We start from the raw sequence: 22,426 nt of genomic DNA on the forward strand, positions 1-22,426 counted from the left end.
TAAGCCAGCAGGGAATATTCAGATACTCCCTGATATGATAACAAATGACTTAGATAAAGTGATAATAGGTTACAACTGCTGGGTTGGAAACTTCTCGTCCTTTTACAGAATTCCTGGTCTACCTAAGTCTTATCTTGTAGCCTCACTTACCCCAGCTATAGCGTCAACCCACTGAACTCTGTTCTCCCGATCTCTGCCTAGATAGGTCTCTCTGTAGTGACTCAAGACAGAGTTTGTAGAAGCCCATCAGCAGCTAGGAACTATCCTTTTTCCAAACACTATGAATTCAAAGCCTTCCGTTCTTTAAATTGTAGATCTTGCAATTCCCAAAACCTGAACTGTCATCCCAGCGTCCTCTGTGAAAACTACTTTTCTACCACTGAATACAGACCAGCCCATAGGACTGGCTTTTGCCTCTCCATACTCCTATAGGTACTGTTTCTTTCTATTATACTCTTTAGCTGCAACCCCTCACTTCAAGAATTGACTGACCACCAACTATTTAGTTTCTCTCAGAGATACATGTTCTGTTATCATTACACAAAGAATAGTCAAAATGGGGAAACTGCCAGATACTAAGATAAATATAAAATAAATTTTGGGGCGCCTCGGTTGGTTGAGCATCCAACTTCTGCTCAGGTCAGGATCTCACAGTTCCTGAGTTAGAGCCCCGCATCCAATTCACTGCTGTCAGCGAGGAGCCCGCTTTGGATCCTCTGTCCCTCTTTCTCTACCCCTCCCCCACTCACGCTGTCTCTCTCAAAAATAGATAAACATTAAAAAATGACATCATAAGTTATCTGATATTCTTTTTCTACCATCATGTGCAGAAATGTTTCTGTCTACTCAGCTAAACTTTTATGGATTTTGAACCTGTTCATGTTTTCCTTTGATGTTTTTTAAGAGTCATTGGCCCACTGGGGTTGCACTTCCTCATATTGCTAAATGCTATGTGGATAGCTTTGGTTGCTGATTTTATAAAATCGGTAAGGACCGCCCATTTGCAAGGAAGCGTCACTCGCAGTGAGCAGCGCCTAATGTATAGAGTTGTGGAATCACTATGCTCTACACCTGAAAGTAATGTAACATTTCGTGTTGCGTATACTCAACAACACACAACAAAAAGCCAAAAAGCAGTGATCCTTGAGCAAACACATGGAAGATGGGAGGACACTAGTACTATGCACTGTTCCCCTTTCTTTTCGACGTCCAAGAAGGTTAGAACTGAATTTGAGGCTCAAGAGGCCCCCGTGGTCTGCAGATGTGTGGTCTTTTGTCCCTTGGAGAGGCAGGACAGGACAGCGGTTAAGGGCATGCACTCCGAATTCACACCAGATTCAAATATTGGTTCTACTGCTCACTAGCCACGTGACTTTGGGCCCTATATTTCATCTCTCTGGGTCTCTCAATGACGATAATAAGAGCACCTGCCTCCCAGGGCTCTTTTAAGGATTAAACGAAATAATGTATGCAGATTCCTTTGCATGTAGGAAGAACCCTAAAATTCAGCTGTGAAGGGCGCCTGGGTGGCTCAGGCGTTTAAGCGTCCAGCTTTGGCTAAGGTCATGATCTCATGGTTCATGAGTTTGAGCCTTGCGTCGGGCTCTGTGCTGGCAGCTCAGAGCCTGGAGTCTGCTTCAGATTCTGTGTCTCCCTCTATCTCTCCTCTCCCCCACCCATCTCTCTCAAAAATAAACATTAAATTTTTTTTAAAAAAATTAGCTGTGATTACTTTTAAAATATCCACTATGTGCTAGGCAGGCACTGTTGCAATTGTGGTCATTTCCAAATTAGAAATAAAAGAAAAGAAAAGAAGAGAAGAGAAAAGAAGAGAAAAGAGAAGAAAAGAAAAGAAAAGAAAAGAAAAGAAAAGAAAAGAAAAGAAAAGAGAAGAAAAAAGGAAAGAAAACAAAGAAATGAATGTATGTGGTCTCTGGTCATGACATGTTTATAATCCAGGGGGAATATCTACCTAATTTGACCTTTCTCCAATATTCGATACTTTTTTGACTACTTCCCTTTTTTTGTAACACATCTTTACATTGATTTTGTTTGTTACACTCCTGATTTTCATTTTACTTCACTGGCTATTAACTCCCGTCTTTTGCAGGCTCCTTTTTGCAAATTCCTTAAATGTAAAAGTTTCTCAGGGTGCCACGTGGGCCCCTTCTCATATCATTCTATGTGTTCCTGGGTTTTTATCATTTTTATTGGAGGCAGCCAAGCACTGTGGTTAAGAATATAGACGATTGAATCATACTACCAAGGTCTGAACCCTGGGATCCATTCATACTCCTAGGAGACCCTCTGATCCAGTCTTCACATTGCAGCCAGAATCATCTTTGTAGGAGGCAAATTTGATCTAGTTCTACCTATGTTTATAACCTACAGATGGTTTCTCAATGCTTCAGAATCATATTCCCTTGTCTAAGCCAACAAGGACAGATGAGTTTGGGAATCCAGAGTTTTTCAGATTTCAGAAAGATAATGGGGTGGATTAGCCATACCCCGGGTAGTATCTAGGACAATGCCCCATAATCAAACATACTGATTTATTTCTGAGGCACGGCATAAAATATCCACATGGAGAAGGGGCAGAAAAAATTAATCTGCATAGTTTCCATTAGTTTGAGCCATGCGATTCCATCTAAGAAGAATAAATACTGCATCGTCTTCGTCCTCCAAATTGGTTCCAAAGGATTTTTGATTTTGCAGAGATTTCGGGACCTTTAAAGGATGTCCAAATCCCTACCACGGCTGACAGAACCACTCGTAATTCGGTTCCTGTCTGTCTCCAGCTTCACCTTTCATCTCTTCTCTTCTGACATTCTTTCCCGACGCCGAGCTTCTTGAAACAAGACCCCCCTTGACTGAGTAACTCCTCTGCCTTCAGCCCTTAAACTGAGCTGGAGAGGTGTGCTATCTTTTGAAGGTAAAATTAGGGCATAGAGGTATCTGGTGCAAGATAATGGGGGGGTCAGATCATAGAATGACATGCATAAAATACTTAGAGATATGAATTCAAGTTTACAGAGGTCAACATAGACTTTTGAAAGCACACTCTGAAAAAATGCACAGGATACAGAGTTGAGACAGGTAGGCCCAGAGGATTGGGGGCACACTGAGGAACCACCTGCGGTCTCAAAGATAGGAAAGCTGAGACACAGCAAGAAAGGAAAGCAAAGTATTCTAATATGTTTCAGAGATTAAAAAAAGTAGCAAGACATGCTGATCCAAGATGGGAGATGGGAAGTGAGGAAGCAGGCCGGGGTGGGGGGGCGGTTCTAGATGTCTCCCGGACATCCCATTTTCAGAGTTGCGTAGATGGTGTACTATAATTTAGGTGGGTGAAAAGGCACAGAAGCAGATCTGAGCCGGGAGACTCTGTTTATGAAGGCAGTTAAACTTCTGCTGGTTTTGCTGTTTTTGTGAAGCACCCAGGGGGATAGGCGGAACAAGGGAAAGTTCGGAGGTCTAAAGACAAAATGAGATAGGAGATATTTAGGTGGTGATAAAACCGTCCATTTCCTAATTTATCCATTAAGGAACTAGACACGGGCACCTGGGTGGCTTAGTTGGTTAAGCGTCCAACTTCGGCTCAGGTCATGATCTCACAGTTTGTGAGTTTGAGCCCCACGTCGGATTCTATGCCGACAGCTGGGAGCCTGGAGCTTGCTTTGGATTCTGTGTCTCTCTATCTGCTCATCCCCCACTCGTGCTCTGTCTCTTTGTGTCTCAAAAAATAAATAAACATTAAAAAAAAAGAAAAACAACTATACAACTTTGATCGTTCTTGAGCAGAGGATTCAGTGCTGAACAAGAAAGAGTAGAATTATTGTCTGCTTCCCCCACCACCCACCCCTCACCCAGAGATTATAGTCAGAGATGTGCCACTCAAAAAAATGAGTCATAGACCACAGTAAATCAGTGATGTTACCAAACCTATGATTTAGTGAGGCTAACAATTTTAATCATGCAAGACTTCCTAATGTTCTTAATGAAGGAAGTGATGCATTGATTTACCTGTTGGCATACACCATTTATCTCATGGCAGAGAGTAACAAACTCCATGGACTAGCTGTATTCTACAGGGCAGACTAGCTGCTCTAGTCTACAGGGCAATTTAAAAATATATTATATTGTCAAATTGGTTTCCATACAACACCCAGTGCTCATCCCAACAGGGGCCCTCCTCAATACCCATCACCCACCCTCCCCTCTCACCCCCCAAACCCTCAGTTTGTTCTCAGTTTTTAAGAGTTTCTTATGTTTTGGCTCCCTCCCTCTCTAACCTCTTTTGTTTTCCTTCCCCTCCCCCATGTGACAATAAATTTCATATTTAAAAAAGTATATATATATATGTGTGTGTGTGTGTGTGTGTGTGTATGTGTATATTATAAAGATGATAGAATTAAGTACAAGGTAATAGATATCATAATAGGAAAGCCTAATTTATCCTGGGATCCAGTGGTTATAAAGTGAGGAAAAGCTTAATTATCTTAATTATCCAGGTGAAGGAAGAACACACAGGCAGGGAAAATAGCGTGTCCTTGCGGTAGGAGAAAGCTGGAGAGAGTTTAATGGTGCAAGAGGGAAAGGGTACAGTGTGAAAATGAAGTTAGAGCCATGGGCAGGGGCACGACTGTGCAGTCTTGCAAGTCACATGGACGATTTGTGTTTTATCGCACATGTATTCGAAAACAATGAGAAAGTTTTAATCAAGAGAGTGATACGACCGGCTTTTCACCTTAAGATTTTTCAGGCAGGGATAGGGAGAAGAGATTGGGGGAGACGTTTTCTGAAGAGGAGGCGGACCACGCTGGAACTCTTTCACAGCCCGCCAAGAAAGGAGACCACCTTGAACTCGAGCAGGTGTTCTTTCCCAGAACTGCTTTCTCCCCCATGCAAGTTTTGGAGACATTTTTAATTGTCCTAATGAGTGTGTGTGTGTGTGTGTGTGTGTGAGTGTTGGGGGGAAGAGGTGTGCTACTGGCCTCTAGTGGATGGAGGCCAAGAGTCCTGCCTTACAATGCACAGGACAGTTCCCACAACTAAGAATTACACATCCGAAAATGTCACTGATGATGAGGTTGACAAACCCTCTACTAAAAGGCAGGACTAGATGGATTTATGATGAATTTGGAAGACAGAACGGGTCGCTTTGGGGAAGGATTGCATATATGAGGACGATCCTAAGCATTTTGAGTTAAGCAACTAGATGGATGGAAACGCTGCTTACCCAGATAAGAAAAGAAATATTTCATTCTCCGTAGGGAAGAGCAAAAGTTCAATCTCGCACACATGAACGTTTGACGCCCTTATGAAACCTCCAAATTGAAATGTCTGGTTAGTAATTGGATATCGGAGCCTAGAATTAAAAAGAGGCGTGTATGAAAATATACATTTGAATGGCACAGAATATGGATAGTATTTTAAGCCATGATGGGGACGTGCCTCCTCTATAGGCAGCATGTGTCAAGAGGTGAGCACCACACCTCAGGTACTGTTATGTACAGGAACCCAACTAAGGTTACAGAGAATTAGGTGGCAGTTAGAAAATGAGGAGTGTGACGTTATGGAACTACATAGATGAACATGTTTCAAGATCAAGGGCACAGTCAGTCACTTGTGTTGAATGTGATTAAAGGTTCACATAAGATCACCCCAAAATGTCCATTGCATTTAGCAGCATAGAGCCACTGCTGGCAATGCCAGTGAGATTTCGGAAGAGTGGTAAGCCAGAGAGAGAAACTATGGTTATTGAAAAGAAAAAAAGAAGTAAGATCATTGACAGACTGAAGGCACAATTTCTTAGAGAATTCTATCTTTAACAAATTAGGAGAGCTATATCGTCATGAAGGAAATGACACTGTGTGACATTTTTGAATGGGAGAAAAGTTGACCTTGTCATAAGGCTGAGAAAGCAGAACCATTTGAACGGATGGATGAGAATGAAGCAGTTTGAAACAGAAAAGAAATAATAATTAATCAAGGCCCCAAGGCCAGCTGTGTGTAGAGTGGGGGTGGGGGATAGATATCTTGGGTCACTTCCCGCACTGAATTTATACTTGGGGATTATATTCAATCATGAAAGAGACTTATTTTATTTTCATAAAAATAAGTTTTAAAAGAAAAAAAAACAATTAGTTCATATGCGTATATTTATTTTGGATAAGTACAAAAATAAAAAGTTAATGATTTGATATATTCCTTCAGCTCAGAAATAACTCAGGAGTACCCACCACGTGCCAGTCGCTGGGGCAAAGAAGACTAAGCCCTACTGCTGCTGACCCTGAGGTATTTCCCTGCATGTGGCTGTTCTGCAAATTCAGAAGGCTGAAGTCTAACTCATTCTGCATGACCCATATCAAAAGGCATCCCTTGCAATTCCTTCTCTATCTGTGTGTGTGTGTGTGTGTGTGTGTGTGTGTGCACCAAATGGATAGCTTATCACATAGTAAGATTCTGATGTCAGAAGAGTCAAAGCTCAGCTGAGATGAACACCTGTCAGATAGGAGGGATTTGATTTTGCCTTTAAGGAATGAAAAGGATTTAGAGAAGTGAGCACAACATTCGGCAGAAATTTGTAAGCAAAACAACCAGCAAACTCTTCATTGGTGCCAGATAAGCAAATACTATAGGAGATTAGAAAACAAATCACCTGCAAAACAAACAGAAAGATCAAATTACATAAATAGCTTTTTGTCTCCAATTTCTAAAAGATGCTTGCAGGCAGAAGTTGGATATTATCGTAAGTGGGGGAAGAAAGACATCTCTAATTCCAGGACTGTTCTTTATACCATTGATTTTTTTTTTATAGTCATAAGGATGATTTTAACTACTTGGTATGAAGGTAAGTTTTATGCTTCTTTGTCTTTCTAGAACGATGAGCAAAAGAGAAGCTCAGCAGGGAGTGAAATGAATCACTCTCCGAGGTGTCTCATTTCTCACTCCCAACTGAGTTGGCAAAGGTTAGCACACTATTAAAAATTCAAGTTTTTGCAAATGCGCTTCATCGGTAGTCAAGTCACTCAAAGTATATCAGTTTTTAGCAATTATTCTCAGCGATAGGCTAAGTGTTTGCCAAAGAATTCTTTGCCTCACATGGAAAAAGAATCCAATAACTCCATACTGGATAAAACATGAGTTGCTTGTTGATGATAAGCTAAATGAGAGGACAAATAGAAGGCAGTTTGAAACAACCATCTCCATGGTAACTTTGCATAAGAGAAAACAGAACTAAAATGATTAAGAAGTTGTTCCTTCAGTGGCGGCATTTAGGGATTTCATAAAAGAGGTAAGACTCCATACGGAGGCCCATCGGATAAAATGCAAATGTTATCACACTGAAATGTTATTTTTTCACGTGGGCATTCATTGCTCACATGATACTCGAAGTGAAAAAGACAAGCTTCTCAAGTTGTTAGCATACCATTGTGGTTCCTTCTGGCTTTGAAGAAAGGCACACGTGGGTCACTAAATTAGTGACAATTCCTATCTCATAAGGTTGTTGCAAGGATTAGATAATGCCACAATTTTCAATGTTTTACGCATGGTAAATGCTCAATAAAACATACATAAATATTTGGGAGGGGGGTGTGGGTGACTGTTAGGAGTGCATTGGTGGTAACAAGTTATACATTCACGCTCAAAATGCCCACGGTCAAGCTCGTGAAGAAGGGAGGGCACTATCTGCATCATGACAAATATCTTTGAAGGCAAACCACACCTTATTTCCAGAAAAAAAAAAAAAAAGCGATGAGTGCCTTCTATAAATCAGAATAATTAAACAGCAGTCAAGAACACATGAATGTGTTCAGTTATAATTATAGCCTAGGATAATTAGTTATTTTCATGACAAGACATGCACAAGAATGGCAAGGGTCTGCATCATACCCAGTGCAGTGAGGGGATATATATGCATATAAACATGCCTGGGAGATATCACAGTATCTTCTCACTGTAACTCAGCTGAACTCCCATCTCCTGCCAACATGACCTACAGCTGCTGTTCTGGAAACGTCTCCTCCCGCTCCCTTGGGGGCTACCTGCGCTACCCAAGCTCCTCCTGTGGCTCTTCTTCCCCCAGCAACCTGGTCTACCGCACTGACCTCTGCTCTCCCAGCCCCTGCCAGCTGGGCTCCTCCCTCTACAGCGGCTGTCAGGAGACCTCCTGTGAGCCCACCAGCTGCCAGACGTCCTGCGTGGTGTCCAGCCCCTGCCAGACGTCCTGCTCCTGCCCAAGGACCTCTGTGCTCTGTAGTCCCTGCAGGTCAATTTACACTGGATCTCTGGACTGTGGATCCATCAGAGGCTACTGCCTGGGGTATGGACCTAGAAGTTCCTACTCCCTGGGCTGTGAATTCCAGGGCTTTGGATCCCTGGGTTATGGAGTCTATGGGTTCCCTTCCCTGGGCTATGGGTCCAGTGTCTACTGCCCTACCTACCTGGCTTCTAAGAGCAGCCAAACTTCCTATTGCCAACCAACCTGTAGATCTGGTTTCTACCACCAACCAACTTGTTAAGGATTCTGGACCTGGACTTCACTGCCCTTCAAAGTCAGTCTCTGCAATTATCTGGCTAGAGTCTATATTCTACTAGCTAGAAAAGTGATAATTAAAAAAAATCCTATTAATGTGAAACCATTTATCTCATAGAATACCTATTCTTTTTTCCTTCTATTTTTCTTCTATTTTCCTTCGTACTTCTTTTGTTCAAAATGGACCAAGTGGTCTTTTTTTTTCCCTTCAAATAAACTCATGTAATTTGATATTGGATCATAAGTCAATGTTAATTAAAAAAAAGATATCCATTGGGAATTTCAAACCTACTATGTTTTCTCCAAAAAGAATTGTTTAATTTAAGAAACAGGTTCCCGGGTAGGCAGAATTCTCTGACAACACATTGCTCGTTCCCAGGAATTTTTGGCAAGTGGAATCACAGCTTGGGCTGGAGGTTATTCTAAACTCTTCCGCTTATAATCATTTCGGCCTTATTAGGTACCTTACTTTGGTTAAACTACTAATGGGTCTAATCCAAGAAGAAAAGTTCCAGAGATAGCAGTGATGCTTCGAGTGTATTATCCTGGCTGCATCAGATGAGGAAATGTCAAAACACTTTTCATGAGCTCCTTTCACCCACTTTTACAAGCAATAATGGAGTTTTGAGGTCCTGATATTATACTAACAGCAGTAACTGGGTATGATGAAACAAACATCTTAAGTATGAATGAAACTAAACAGGTATACATTTTATTATAATAAAATTAATTCACTTTCTAAGAGTTCTTTCTCAACTTGGTGCTTAACTCTCTCCTCCCTTGGTCACTGGACAACCATCTGTTTTCAAAGAAGTCCCTGGGAGCTCCTGGAAATGTAGCCCTATCATGAATAGATAATATTAAGTGAGCAGGAAGATTGGACCTCTTGATATCTTGGGCTTAGATCTGGATGTGATACCCAGGTAGTCTGCTAAACTCTCTTGTTTGGGCAAACACAGTCATCTACATTTGAAAATACGTAAGTAGGAAGAAAACATGTGTAAGTGGATCTGGGTACTCATTGCCATCGCGTACCACAGGCGTTCTTTTCCCTCCCCCAAGAACTGTGCTTTGTTTATGTATCCCTGCTTATCTGAGCCTAGTCAGTCCTTCGAAAGAACGTTGCTATGCTCCCACTTTCAGGATGGAATCTGGCCAGTACAAGGGGGCACCCCAATCTTCCCTGGAAGTGATTGGTTCAGGATGGAGCACGTGCTCTGACTGACGCCAATGAGAAACAAGGAGTGATGTGGACAGGTTGTTCCGGTTAAAGTTCTTGTGGAGTTTTGCAGAGCAACCATCTCTTCCTCTAGACCTTGTCCTATCACGTGCATTCATCTTGTATGCGGCCTGAAAATTACACCATCACCTGAAAGACAGTAAAGGCAAGAGAAATGCAAGGAGTAGAGCCCAGACTGTCTCTGGACTTTAGTAAATATGAGCTACTAAGTTTCACTTACTTAAGCCATTTTGGAAAACAATTTCTGTGACTTGGAGTTAACGTTTTGGCAAATGAGACCCTCATTGAAAGGCTGAAACCACCCCGCCTTCCCAAGAACAGCCCGTGTAAGTTTTTTTTTTTAATGTTTAATGTTTATTCATTTTTGAGAGAGAGAGACGGAGCATGAGTAGGGGAGGGGCAGAGAGAGAGGGGGACACAGAATCCGAAGCAGGTTCCAGGCTCTGAGCTATCAGCACAGAGCCTGAGACTGGACTCGAACCCACAGACCGCAAGATCATGACTTGAGCCGAAGTCAGATGCTTAACGACTGAGCCACCCAGGTGCCCTGAGGTCTGTCTATGTTAAAGACCATTTGCAGGCCACCTTTGCCCTGTCCCAATCCCTCTCCACATGACCCCACGTGCATTCCCTCCACCAACATGCACTCCATCGACGCCACCTACTCCTTTCCTCGAACACATTGTGCAGTACAGTATTCTCCCTCTAGAAGGAGTGTCATGTCTTTCTTACTCTTCAAAACCCACAGAAATATTATCTCTCCTCTCACTTTTTTTAGGTAGACTCCACAGTCAAAAGAGTTGATATTTCCAACACAATGGTAGCATTAAATATGCTTATATATTTTTTTAATTACAAGGTCACTATTTTATATTTTATTTCAAGTATTATTTGGTTTAACCAGTACAGTTTTGTCTACCCTTGTTATATCCTTGATGCACACAATGGGATCTTACCTAATGAAATCCCGAAAGTAGTACATACTCAATAAAGGTTAATCTGGTAGATGAATGAATGAAATCAAGCTAGGGTTACAATCCCCAGGATGCATCATGTCAATGGCAACAAACATTCATTCATTTTTGCTAGTTGAACTCAATTGGGATAAGCTGGTTGTCAGTAGTATCATTCATTTTCTGCTCACCATTGCTATCAAGAATGATTTAGCACCATCTTAATGATGTATTTTCACAACAGCAGTAACCATAGTGTTAAGTGGTAGAACTCAAAAATTAATTCCCACTTCTGGATCACACAAAGGCAGAAACACAACTTCACCAAAAGCTGACCTCAGAGGCAGGCCAGAGTAAGTGCATCTGGGAAAAGGAACAAAAGCAAGTGTATAATTACTATTTATTACTATAAATAAACTATGACACTTTCACATTCAAGACATAATGGAACAAGGGGTTAGGAAATATGGAAGTTAATACTCAAATGGCTGAGATACTGTGGTCCATTCTTTTTTTTTCATTTACTCTTTGTTAATGACTACATACACCCTGTGTACTACTGCCTTTCTTTCTTTCTTTCTTGCTTTCTTGCTTTCTTTTTCTTTCTTTCTTTCTTTTGAATCAAAGTCTGATATCATTGAATTGAAAATGACCAAGAATTATCCCAAGAAGCAAAATTATTTTGAGATATCTTCATAGAAAAAAAATGATGCCACATGTGAATCCTTTTATTATCATGTTCTAAGAAAATCTATCATTAGAAACATATAAAGCTGGCAAGAGACCATTTCCATATTCCACATAGGATCATTATTATGGTTATAATGTCATAACTCTGAGTATTCCAGAGACTAAAAAAATTTTTTTCTGTATGCGTTACAGTGTCTGAGAGGCATTATATGGTTCTTGACTCACTTTACAAAATGGTATATTTAAAGGAAGTTGGTCATTCCCTTTGGCACACTTTTTTGAGGTAGACCAATGAAAAAACATACACTTTCTTTACTCTCAGAGTTGCTCCCAAATACAATAGAACTATTCATTTTAAGTCATAGATTTCTATCTGCACGCATGGCAACTAATAGTCTACTAACTTCAGTGTTTGTTCTGTTAAAATTTTCATAAGTAATCTTAATAAAAATTATATGGCTTAAATGAAAGTGCAGATTTCATTCAGTAGGAAGATTTGACAAGATGCCATTTAATGTCCTTTCAACTCTAAGATATTAAGATTCTGATAGAAAATCATAGAATGTGACAGCTAGAAAGGACCTTTGAGATCTTCTCATCTAAAGTCATTATCTTGTAAGATATCCAAAAAGGCAAAGTGACTTGTTCAAATTCATGCAGTGAATTAATAGAACCAGGGCTGGAAGCCAAATATCTTCACTCTTGGTCTAGTATTCTTAAACTGCCATGCAATCTGTCTACATGAGTGACCTCCTGGTTGGAGAAGAGGAATGGATTTAAATTAACTTAAGTCATTTGGTTGGTGAGATAAAACTAAGGCAAGGATAGAGGAAATAAATCGTGGGAGAATTGAGCTGAATTATGTTACTCAAGGGTGACTCTAATTTATTTATTTATTTACTTATTTATTTATTTATTTATTTTTTATTTTAATACAGCTGAGCAAGTGATTAGAAATTCAACATAGGCACATAATCAAATATGAAAGTAATATAAACTGTTCAACTTTATAACCATCAAGTGACAAGCCCTTGAGAGACAGAAACAGGTTGACTAGATCTTTAATGGGAATGAATCCATTCCCAATCTGATCCTTAAAGAATAAAATGTGCAACAGTTATAGATACAAACAACATAATCTCAAACACACAAAAAAAGATAGTGCTTTTATTTTACCTTATAGTTTTATATCAATCCAAGATTTATGTTGCCATCCGAACAACATTTTGGTTTGCACAAACATCCTTAACCTGATGAGAAACAATTGCTACTTTTATTCATTTACCATTCAATATGTGGCAGACAGTTGGGTATCATATATATCATCTCATTTAATCTGTAAAACCACTTGATGAGATTGATACTCTTACAGTTTTCATTTTAAAAGCGAGGCAGCCACGGCATAGACATTTAAGAGAAGCGTTTAAGGTTTGTGATTGTAGATCTTGGCTTAGAACCCTAACTGGAGAATCCTTGTATTTAATTTCTTTTCCACAAGGATTGTTGATATTGCACCCTCTGGTGGTAAGGACGTGCTACTGCAGCAGCAATCATTTTTATCCTTCCAGACCAAGAGAGACCAAGGAATTATTCAATCATTTAGTAGCAAAGTGTCTAGTCACCATAAGCAATCAGGTGACTATTTCTACCTATTTCACAAGAATACTAGGAGATATACTGTATAATTATCATTATCCAAGTGCTTACAAAGCTAACATTTAGTTTTTAGTAGGTTTCATGGAAACAATCTCAAGGTGACCAGTTGTCCTAGCATTCGTCATTCCACAGTAATAAGCCAAGTAACTCCCTTTATAAATCTAGCACCAGTGAAAATATGTATTTACTCCTTGAACCAAAATTGCATGCCAAAACACCTATTAATTCAGCACTCAGTTAAATAGAATGTGTAAGTTAATGCTTCAGCCCAAAGAGAAAAGGACACATGGGGTGGCCTTATTCACAAATGACAGACCCAGCATCACTATTTGACATTTGGAGATTGGGAACCACACAGGTATTTGCTAATTTGCTACACATTGTGAGGTTAATGAGAAGGCACTCTGCTGGAGCCAGTTGTGTGAATGCTGGCCTCGATGATGTTCTGCCTCTGTCCCCTCCAAATCTGGCAACAGGACTTTGTCATGCTGACAGTGAAAAGTGGTGCTCTTTTTTCATGGCAAAAGCTTTTTAAAACATGCCTGCATACGATCAAACATTATTTTAAAATAATTGACTCAGCCTCTGCCATGCTAATAAGTGGCTTTCTTGATGACTTTGCTCTTACTTCACAAAGGAGTAGCTGAAAGGTAGGCAATGGTTATTTTGTTTCTCTTTAAACTCTGTACCCTGGCCAATTCTTGAAAATCTTGTGTATGTCAAGGTTTCAGAACTCCATCCCTTGAGACATTAACTATAATTTGAATACATTTAGCACCTTCCATTTATTTAGCAGCTTCTATTCATTAATTTTTCAAAACATATCAATGGAGCTCTTATTATGTGCCAGCCAGGCTCTGGGCTCAGGGCTGAAGATAGAATAGTGAGGAAGACATTCACACTTTTTGCCTTTATGGAGCTCATACTGTAGGGGCAAAGGCACAGTGAAGAAACAAATAAAATCATTATAAAGTAAGATAAGTTCTATGAGGGAAGAAAAACAGACTCTGAGAATGCAATCTTTTCTCAAACAGGGTGATGAAGGCAAGCCACCCTTCGAAGTAGCTCTTAAGCTGAGACACAAAAGATGATGGAAGAAGCTGTATGTCGAGTCTGAGAGGGCAGAAATGGGATGAAACAGACAGGCAGAGGCACGTGCAAAGTGCTGAGGCAAAGAGAGGCTAGACATGCTCAAGGGCCAAGTAGAAGCCTGTGCCATGGAGGATGTTGGGCAGAGGGAGATGACAAGATTTGGAGTTAGAAAAAACAGGCAGCACTCAGGTTTTGCAAGGTGCTGTGTAGGCCAGACTAAGGAAAATGGATCTTAGTCTCAGGGCAATGGAAATCCATTTACTACAAGCTACAGTGGAAGTATTCCATGCAATGATAAATACAACTATGCATAAGATTTAAATGGGTTATTGGGGTCATGTGGACAGCATATTGGGATCTTTAAACACACAAGACTGGTCATTCAAAATCATAAATAGCTTGCATGTGCTATGAAGGCCTTTTGCACAAGTTGAGCAGGCAGCTTGTCAGGCTGAACGTATTCAGGTGCGTCCGTTGAAATATATGACATCCCCAGGCCGTCACATATTAAGGAGGACTTGTATCAGGTTCCTGAATGTTCTTGGTTTTCTTCAGACCTGAGAAAAGGAGCCAGAGAATGGTGCTAAGAATGCACTTCTATTGTTTCACAGTCAAGAGCTGAGCTAAGTGAGTTATAGAAGGTGCCATAGAAATTATGCTCGTAGGCCCTATGTTATGAGTAATGTAAGACTCAGTCATTCTGCAGTCAAAAAACAAGGCACCATAAACAAAACTGAAAAGCATATCTGAAAGAGGATTGTTACAAAGGCAAATATCACCCGTCAAGAAGCACAAATAGAAGTAAAGACACCACTTGGTATAAATACAGTCATCATAAAGAATGTGTCAAAGTCCATTGATAATTCAGAAGAAGTAGTAACCTGCAAATAGGAAGATCCGGGAAAAGCTTCATAAAGAGGCAACATTTATATTTGACCTTCAGTAAGAGGAGGGAAACAAAATGGTAGACAAAGAGAAAGACATTCATAGGACAATGGTCACTGTCAGTACTTTGGGTGAACAGTAAGAAAAGATTTCATTGTCGAGTCCTTCACACATCCTGATCAATTGGACAGACAAAGATCTGAGTAGAATGAGGCTTGGTTTAATTGGATTGGCTTCTGACAGAAAATGTCTTGATCACATTATTTTCTTTTGCCAAAAGAGCCTCTCTGAAAACTCTAATGCTGAATACTGATTAGTACACAGTTGGCTATTTCCACATACATTTGTTTTGTCCATTTACCAATATGGAGAGTCATGGTGACTAAGAAAAAACAAAAGTGTTAGCTTGGGAGGCATGTTGGGACTCATATTTGACAAACTCCACCCGTATGAGTCAGCTTTGGGGCTAACATGAAAGCTATATTGAGGACTCAAAACTGATCAGCTTCTTTGTTAATAGGACATTATCTTCATATGTTACTAAACAAAGTGCTAATGAGATGTTATACTTCAAATTAGCTTAAGCAATGAGGTGGAAAGGAGTCTTGAGAAGAAGCCAACACCCAGTTTTCTGAGTATATAATCTCGCCAAAAAGGAATCTTCAGATCTGGCATGCTGGGTCCTTAAGACCGACTTCAATCAAGGGTTTCAACAGTATGTCCGAGAGCCAAGGCCACTCTCCCAGGAACTTATACAATGTCCCACCACTCTCTGCCATTGTACATGGGTCTAAGCTCATAAGCTTTGAAGATGGATTTTTTTTACCCAGCAGCTGCCATGGCAGGACCTGGCTCCTGGACGACTTTCAAGAAACCTGCAGTGAAACTACCAGCTGCAAAGTGCCCAACTGTAAACAGGAACTGGGCACAGAGCAGAGCTGCATGCAAAGTGCTTGCCTTCCCAGAGTTTTCCAAACAACTTGCTCTAATTCCAGGCCCTGTGAAAAGACAATATGCCAATCAGGACGTTCCTCAGCAATGTTGGCGTGTGTTTCTCAGCCTTGCCAGTCAGGAAGCAGCCAGAAAGTTATAGTCCAGAACTGCCAGCCTGTGAGCCACGTGGCAAAGAGTTGTCCACCCAAGACTTATCTGTCTAAGAGTTGTCAGACTCTGGAATGTGACCCTGGCCAATGTCAATCTCAGAGCCCTGAATCCGGTTCCTGTAGGCCTCCGGTCTATGTCGCACCAGGGCCACAACTCCTGGAATCTTCTTCTAACACTTATGAGCCAACCTGCTGTGTTACTGGTGGTTTGCAACTGCCTAGTAAGTGAAGAATGCAGAGAATGTGTAGAGGAGATAACATAGTCTAATTCAGATAAATTGATTTTCCAAGGTATCTAGGAACTTTTATTTCTCTAAATACGTATTATTTTTTGTGTGTTTGTGAGTGAATGGACAGGTCTTTTGCTGTCTACAAAGAGAAGAGATTTTGGTTTTTGCTCTTTGGGGCATTTCTGGTAGGAAGCTGGGATTGGGAAGCGTGTTAAATATTTTAGGTCACTAGGACACTATTTGCAGAGCACTTAGAGTTGCAACCAGTAACTAACATGAGTACTGGTTATTATCAGCGGAAACACTTAGCACTGAATCTGGTTTATTATAATATATAAATGTAATGTGTGCCTAATCTCAGAAATCTGGATTATATTGTAGTTTAAAGGGACCCTGAACCCTGTCTAGTTCCATGAATCTGATGGGTTCAACTCTATCAGATGTTGTCCGTGTTGTTAATAACATCAGAACCACAGTTGAAATCTGTATCTACCCCCTGTCCATTCACTATTTTATCTGCTGTATCACAACTCTCTTGTAGTCAACTGTGAGATTGAATCTATTGCTGGAAAAGTGCAAGAGAATTTTCAATTTCACTTCCATGGACTTCATAACCCCATAGTAGCCAGAGAGCTTTGAATATAATGAGCTCCGGCTCATTATATTCCACTGCATTTCTGCTATCCGTCTTCTTCTTTTCACTATTTCTTAAGTGTTTTCTGAGTTGGGAAAACACTCTTCGTGTTAAATAAATTTACTGCGTTTAGAATTACAAACTTAATTGTCACATTATTTTTCTTCAACCCTTTTGTGGGTTTTACGTTACTGGGTTTTCTTTTTCACCAGATGAAAATGGTATAAATATTTGGAAGAAAAAAAAAGAGAATATGTTCCATTACAATTGTTTGTATAGTATGAAGCAGAATAAAAGAACATGGTTGTGGTAGTCAGCAGCAGAAAGGGAACATCCTCAGTATGAAGATCATAAAACCGTGGGGCCAGAATGTGTGGAGATACATGAATTTTGCTTAGAATAGCTTGGCTATTGAGAAGCTATGGGTGTGCTCTTAAATGGAGTTCTCGGTTTTCAGAGTGACATACGGGAGTGGTGAAGAGCATGAACTCTGAAGTCAGATTTTCCTGGGTCTGAATCTCAGCCTCGCCGGGTGAGGGTTGTTCGAAACCCTACCGTGAGGCTCTGTACAAATTATTTAACGACTCTCACCTCCGTTTCCTCAAGTTCAAAACTGCGATGTTAATGATAGTTCCACTGTGAGACTTAATAAGTTAATAATTTGAAAGTGCTCAGCACATGACCTTGTATATAGGAAATGCTCAGTAAGATTTCCCAACATGATTAGCTAGCTCGGAGACACCATACGAAGAGAGGCAGCGATCTGTAGAGAAACCCAAAGATCTCTGACAGATTAGGAACGCCAGTCGTCCAAAGAGTGAAAGGCTAGCTGTTTTGGATCTTGAATGATGCAGGTAGCACCTTCCACCAAAGGAAATGCTAAGAAAACATACTCCATGCCTCGTGTAGGTGGGCTGGCAAGTATCTGAGTTTATGACAGAGCTGATGTTGATTTGTGCATCTGTTATCCTAATGGAGGTGATTTAAGCCTAAAATCCATAAACAACCACGAACAGAGGTGCTGCCATAGAGGGATGGAGTTGATAGATAGCTGAGGCAGGTCTGAAAGAGGCTGAATGAACACTGTTTGGTCTCATCAATATTAACAGAGCATATGGCAGCCACAACAGCAGAGCCTTCCTGCAGCAGGGGACCTTGACATTGAGCTTCTGAGCAGAGCAGTGCCGGCAGTGGCAGAGCACTGTCAACGCCAAGGAGAGCTTTCATCTGCGTGGAAGCTTCTCAGTATTCCTGTCACAGCCAATCATGAAAACACGGTTGAAATTCATGCACAGTGAAGATTGTTACTAATGCAACTCAAATGGGAGGGCCTGGGAAGAGTACAATTCATTTTGGCCACTGTTTCTGAAGACAGGAGGAAAACCAGCTCTTTCATTTGCCTTCCAAGTATATGTTCCTTTAATGGGTGTGGCTTGTTGGGACACAGGATATTGGTGCCAAGTGGCTAAGTGGCTAAGTGTGGTGTGCGTGTGTGTGTGTGTGTGTGTGTGTGTGTGTGTGTGCGTATGGTGAGCAGGGGAAGGCAGGAGAAGGGAACAGCAATGTTAAAAAGCGTTTTCATTTTTCCACATACTCTGTGTATCATCCTAGACCTTAATTCATTCTTTCCAGGCTGAATGTGATCACTCCCCTAAGGGGAAGTTAGCTGAAGAAGGGGTCAGTATCTATCTAATCTAACCCAACATGGAGCACATTGGAACTCATTATAGAGAGAAATTGTGTGGATTCAGGAACTAAAGATTCTTGGTATTGGAATAGATAATGGTAGGGCACCTGGGTGGCTCAGTCAGTTAAGAGTCTGACTCGATCTTAGCTCAGGTCTTGATCTCACAGTTTGTGAATTCAAACCCCACATTGAGCTCTGCACTGACAGTATGGAGCCTGCTTGGGATTCTGTCTCTCCCTCTCTCCGCCCCTCCCAGACTTGTACTCTCTTTCTCTCCTTCACTCATATGAGGACTTTAAGAGACAAAACAGATGAACATAAAGGAAGGGAAACAAAAATAATATAAAAACAGGGAGGAGGACAAGACAGAAGAGACTCATAAATACGGAGAACAAACTGAGGATTACTGGAGGGGTTATGGGAGGGGGGATGGGCTAAATGGGTAAGGGGCACTAAGGAATCTACTCCTGAAATCATTGTTGCAATATCTGCTAACTAATTTGGATGTAAATTTTTAAAAAATAATAAAAAATCAAATAAATTAAATAAACATTAAAAAAATGAATAGATAATGGTGTGATAATGTGAAAGATATGCTTTGTAGGCTATCTCTTGGCCTTGGAATATACCGAAACTTGTTCAAATCCAAATTCTGCCATTTACCAGCTATGTGCCCTGGGACAAGGTAACATTTCAAAGACTCGGTTCCTCTATTATAAAATGGAGATAGAGGTGCCTGGGTGGCTCAGTAGGGTAAGCGTCCGACTTCAGCTCAGTTCATGATCTCACAGTCCGTGAGTTCGAGCCCCGCATCAGGCTCTGTGCTGACAGCTCAGAGCCTGGAGCCTGCTTTGGATTCTGTCTCCCTCTCTCTCTACCTGTCCCCTGCTCATGCTCTGTCTAAAAAATAAATAAAAACATTAAAAAATTTTAAAAAAATAAAATGTATATAATGCCTAAATCACTGAATGATTGTGGCAACTACATGACATCATGGACATTAAATGCTTGATGAAGTGTTTGTGTCAACTTATGTAAGAATCATTTGACATTTTATCTGATAATTTGCTTCTTGGGCCTCAGCCTCCATTTATTCTCATGATTTCTCTATACCAGATTTGAATTTTAAGACAGAGGCCAGGAAAAGCCCTTCCATTATAGGTACAAAGTTTACACACAGTATGGAACATAACCCAAATAGTCTGTGCAGTACTCTCAAAAACTGTAGAAGTGACTCAGTGGGTACATGCTAGAGAACATTCCTCATAGATCAAGGAAATTCCTCCTGCTTGAACAGAAAGGCTCTGGTTGGATTTGGTCATTGGTATCACCTACCCTAGACTCTTCAAGACATCAATAGCTTAATAGCATGCTTTTCTCCCGGAAGCTAAGCATAATGAATTTCAGGAACATTTTCTTGCTTATGCAATACAGTGCCAAAAGCCATAAGATGACTCTTACTAATTTGGTCCTAATTGTTTACCAAGCACTGTATATGTACTTTTCAACTTTAAGTTTAAACAACCTAGTCGGATGAGTACAATTTTTTTAATCTTCATTTTTTTTCAATGCGGATGAAGACATATAAATTAAGACACATATAAATTAAGAAATCCAAGATCATGCAGATGGGAAATGGTGGATCCAGGATTTTAATCCAGTGAGTTTGACTTCAGAGCTTGAGGTATAAATCCTGACTACCAGATGACATTGTATGTTTTGTCCCCAGAGCAACCCAAATATGGGGGAGATCTCTGTGTCCTATAGAGGTTCTGAATAAATAAATTGAAAATTAGTCTGGTTATATTTTATTGTTGTACAATTGTATGTCATCTACTGAAACAACGGCGAGAAAGAAACAAAGTTGTGGATGAAATACCAGGGAACTAAATATAGGTGATTGGATGCCTTAATTACAACCAGGAATGCTAGAAAGGATTTAGGCATATTTCATTGGAGTTTGTGAAATATTATAGATTTTCAATATCTTAGGAAAGAACATGAATGTCAGATCATGTGAAATTATGTAATCTAAGTACAAGAGAAGGTGTTTAGACAGTATGGAGTCAGATGTTTCTATAATGTAAGCTTGACTATCTTGATGTTGTTAGCAATTCTGTTTTTCATACCCTTAGTCCCTCTATCTTTTTAGTTAAATATGTTCCTTTTCAAAACTCTGAGCCTGTTTTAGATATTAGGGGGATATGAGAACATTTTAAGTTTATTTATTTATCCAGAGAGAGACAGAGACAGTGTGAGTGGGAGAAAGGGAGAGAGAGAGGGAGAGAGAATCCTAAGCAAACTCCCCACTGTCAGCACAGAGCCCCACACAGGGCTTGAACTTATGAAGCAGCAAGATCATGACATGAGCTGAAGCCAACAGTCAGAGGCTTAACCCACTGAGCCACTCAGGTGCCCAGAGGACAGCATTTTGTTCCGTGTTGCATCAGAGTCACTGACACCTTTCTGGAAGCCAGAATATCTTTCCCTAGTTCTGGTTCCCGTTTCTACCTTCAGCGACTTCCTGTTACTCCCTCAGTTTGAAATTCATTCACTGCAATTGGTATTCTTCCCCTGGAACCCAAATGGAAATAATGATAATCAATTACAAAAATAGCTAAAAACGGAACAATGAGTGCAAAGCAAGAGTCCTTTTTGAGACAATTGATTACTCACTAATACTGGTTATATCAGAGCTATGACTTTGGTTAGCAATAACATATACTCTAGGGAGATAGACACAAATAGGGTAAAGATCTAAAAATTAAATGAAATTTTGAATTAAAAAAACACATCTTTGTGGTTGCGTAGTATTAAGAATTGCTGGCTTTTGTATAATTTTCTCTGGTATTGTATTGTATTGTATTGTATTGTATTGTATTGTATTGTATTGTATTTTAGAGAGATAGACAGCATATGAGCATGGAAGAGAGGGAGGGAGGGAAGGAGGAAGGCGGGGGGAGAGAGAGAGAGAGAGAGAGAGAGAGAGAGAGAGAATCCCAAGGAGCTCCACAGTCAGAACGGATACTGACATGGGGCTCCATCTCATGACTCAGGGATCATGACCCAAGCCAAAATCAAGAGTCTCACACTCAACCGACTGAGCCACCCAGGTGCCCTTCCAACCCCCTGGCTTGATAGAAAGAAATTCACTAATGGGATTCAAAAAGAGTTATTCCTTGGAGCCCAGAGGCAAAACCAATGTGCTTGGATCCAGTCACAAGAACAAAGGAATCTCAATACTGAAAATGGTAGGGTCATTGCCATTCTTCCATTACTCAATATGATATTGCTTCCAGTGCAAGACCAATTCCCCTGCAGGAGTTCAGGAACTACTAATTGATGAAGATAGTGACAAAAGGAGATGGAAAGGCCAAGAAAAGGCTAAGTATAACACCTCCCTTATCAGGACACTGCTTACCACTAGTGCTTTGTGGACAGTGGCATGCTACTTATTTAAATTGAATATGCAGAGTGGAACACATGGATTAAAAAGCCCTCTTCCACTATAGACCCTCTCAACCTTTACAGTAGGGTTATTAACGGTTGTTCATGTTTCCCCTTGAAATGAGCCTCATTCACTCCGACACTCTCCATGTTAGGAAACCTATGTAATAATGCATTTTGAAAGCCCCCAAAACAAAGAACTATCCTCTAAACTTCATATTGTGTTAAATTAGGTTGCAGGAGAGCGTGAACCAAATAAATTTTAAATTT

The 22,426-nt window shown here is 40.4% G+C and overlaps 2 protein-coding genes across 2 annotated transcripts; both read left to right on the top strand.

Annotated features, from left to right (window-relative positions):
* The first annotated feature begins 7,956 nt into the window (after positions 1-7,956).
* LOC106988630 (keratin-associated protein 13-1-like) lies at positions 7,957-9,472 on the top strand. The gene has a single exon (XM_015087101.3). It carries the CDS (start codon positions 7,995-7,997, stop codon positions 8,523-8,525), a length of 531 nt encoding a protein of 176 aa, XP_014942587.3. The 5' UTR covers positions 7,957-7,994; the 3' UTR covers positions 8,526-9,472.
* A 6,183-nt stretch (positions 9,473-15,655) lies between these two features.
* LOC106988631 (keratin-associated protein 27-1) lies at positions 15,656-17,155 on the top strand. The gene has a single exon (XM_015087102.3). The coding sequence runs from the start codon at positions 15,773-15,775 to the stop codon at positions 16,385-16,387; it is 615 nt and encodes a 204-aa protein (XP_014942588.2). The 5' UTR covers positions 15,656-15,772; the 3' UTR covers positions 16,388-17,155.
* The last annotated feature ends 5,271 nt before the right edge of the window (positions 17,156-22,426 follow it).

This window comes from Acinonyx jubatus, chromosome C2, assembly GCF_027475565.1.
Source record: "Acinonyx jubatus isolate Ajub_Pintada_27869175 chromosome C2, VMU_Ajub_asm_v1.0, whole genome shotgun sequence".
NCBI classification, from domain to species: Eukaryota; Metazoa; Chordata; class Mammalia; order Carnivora; family Felidae; genus Acinonyx; species Acinonyx jubatus.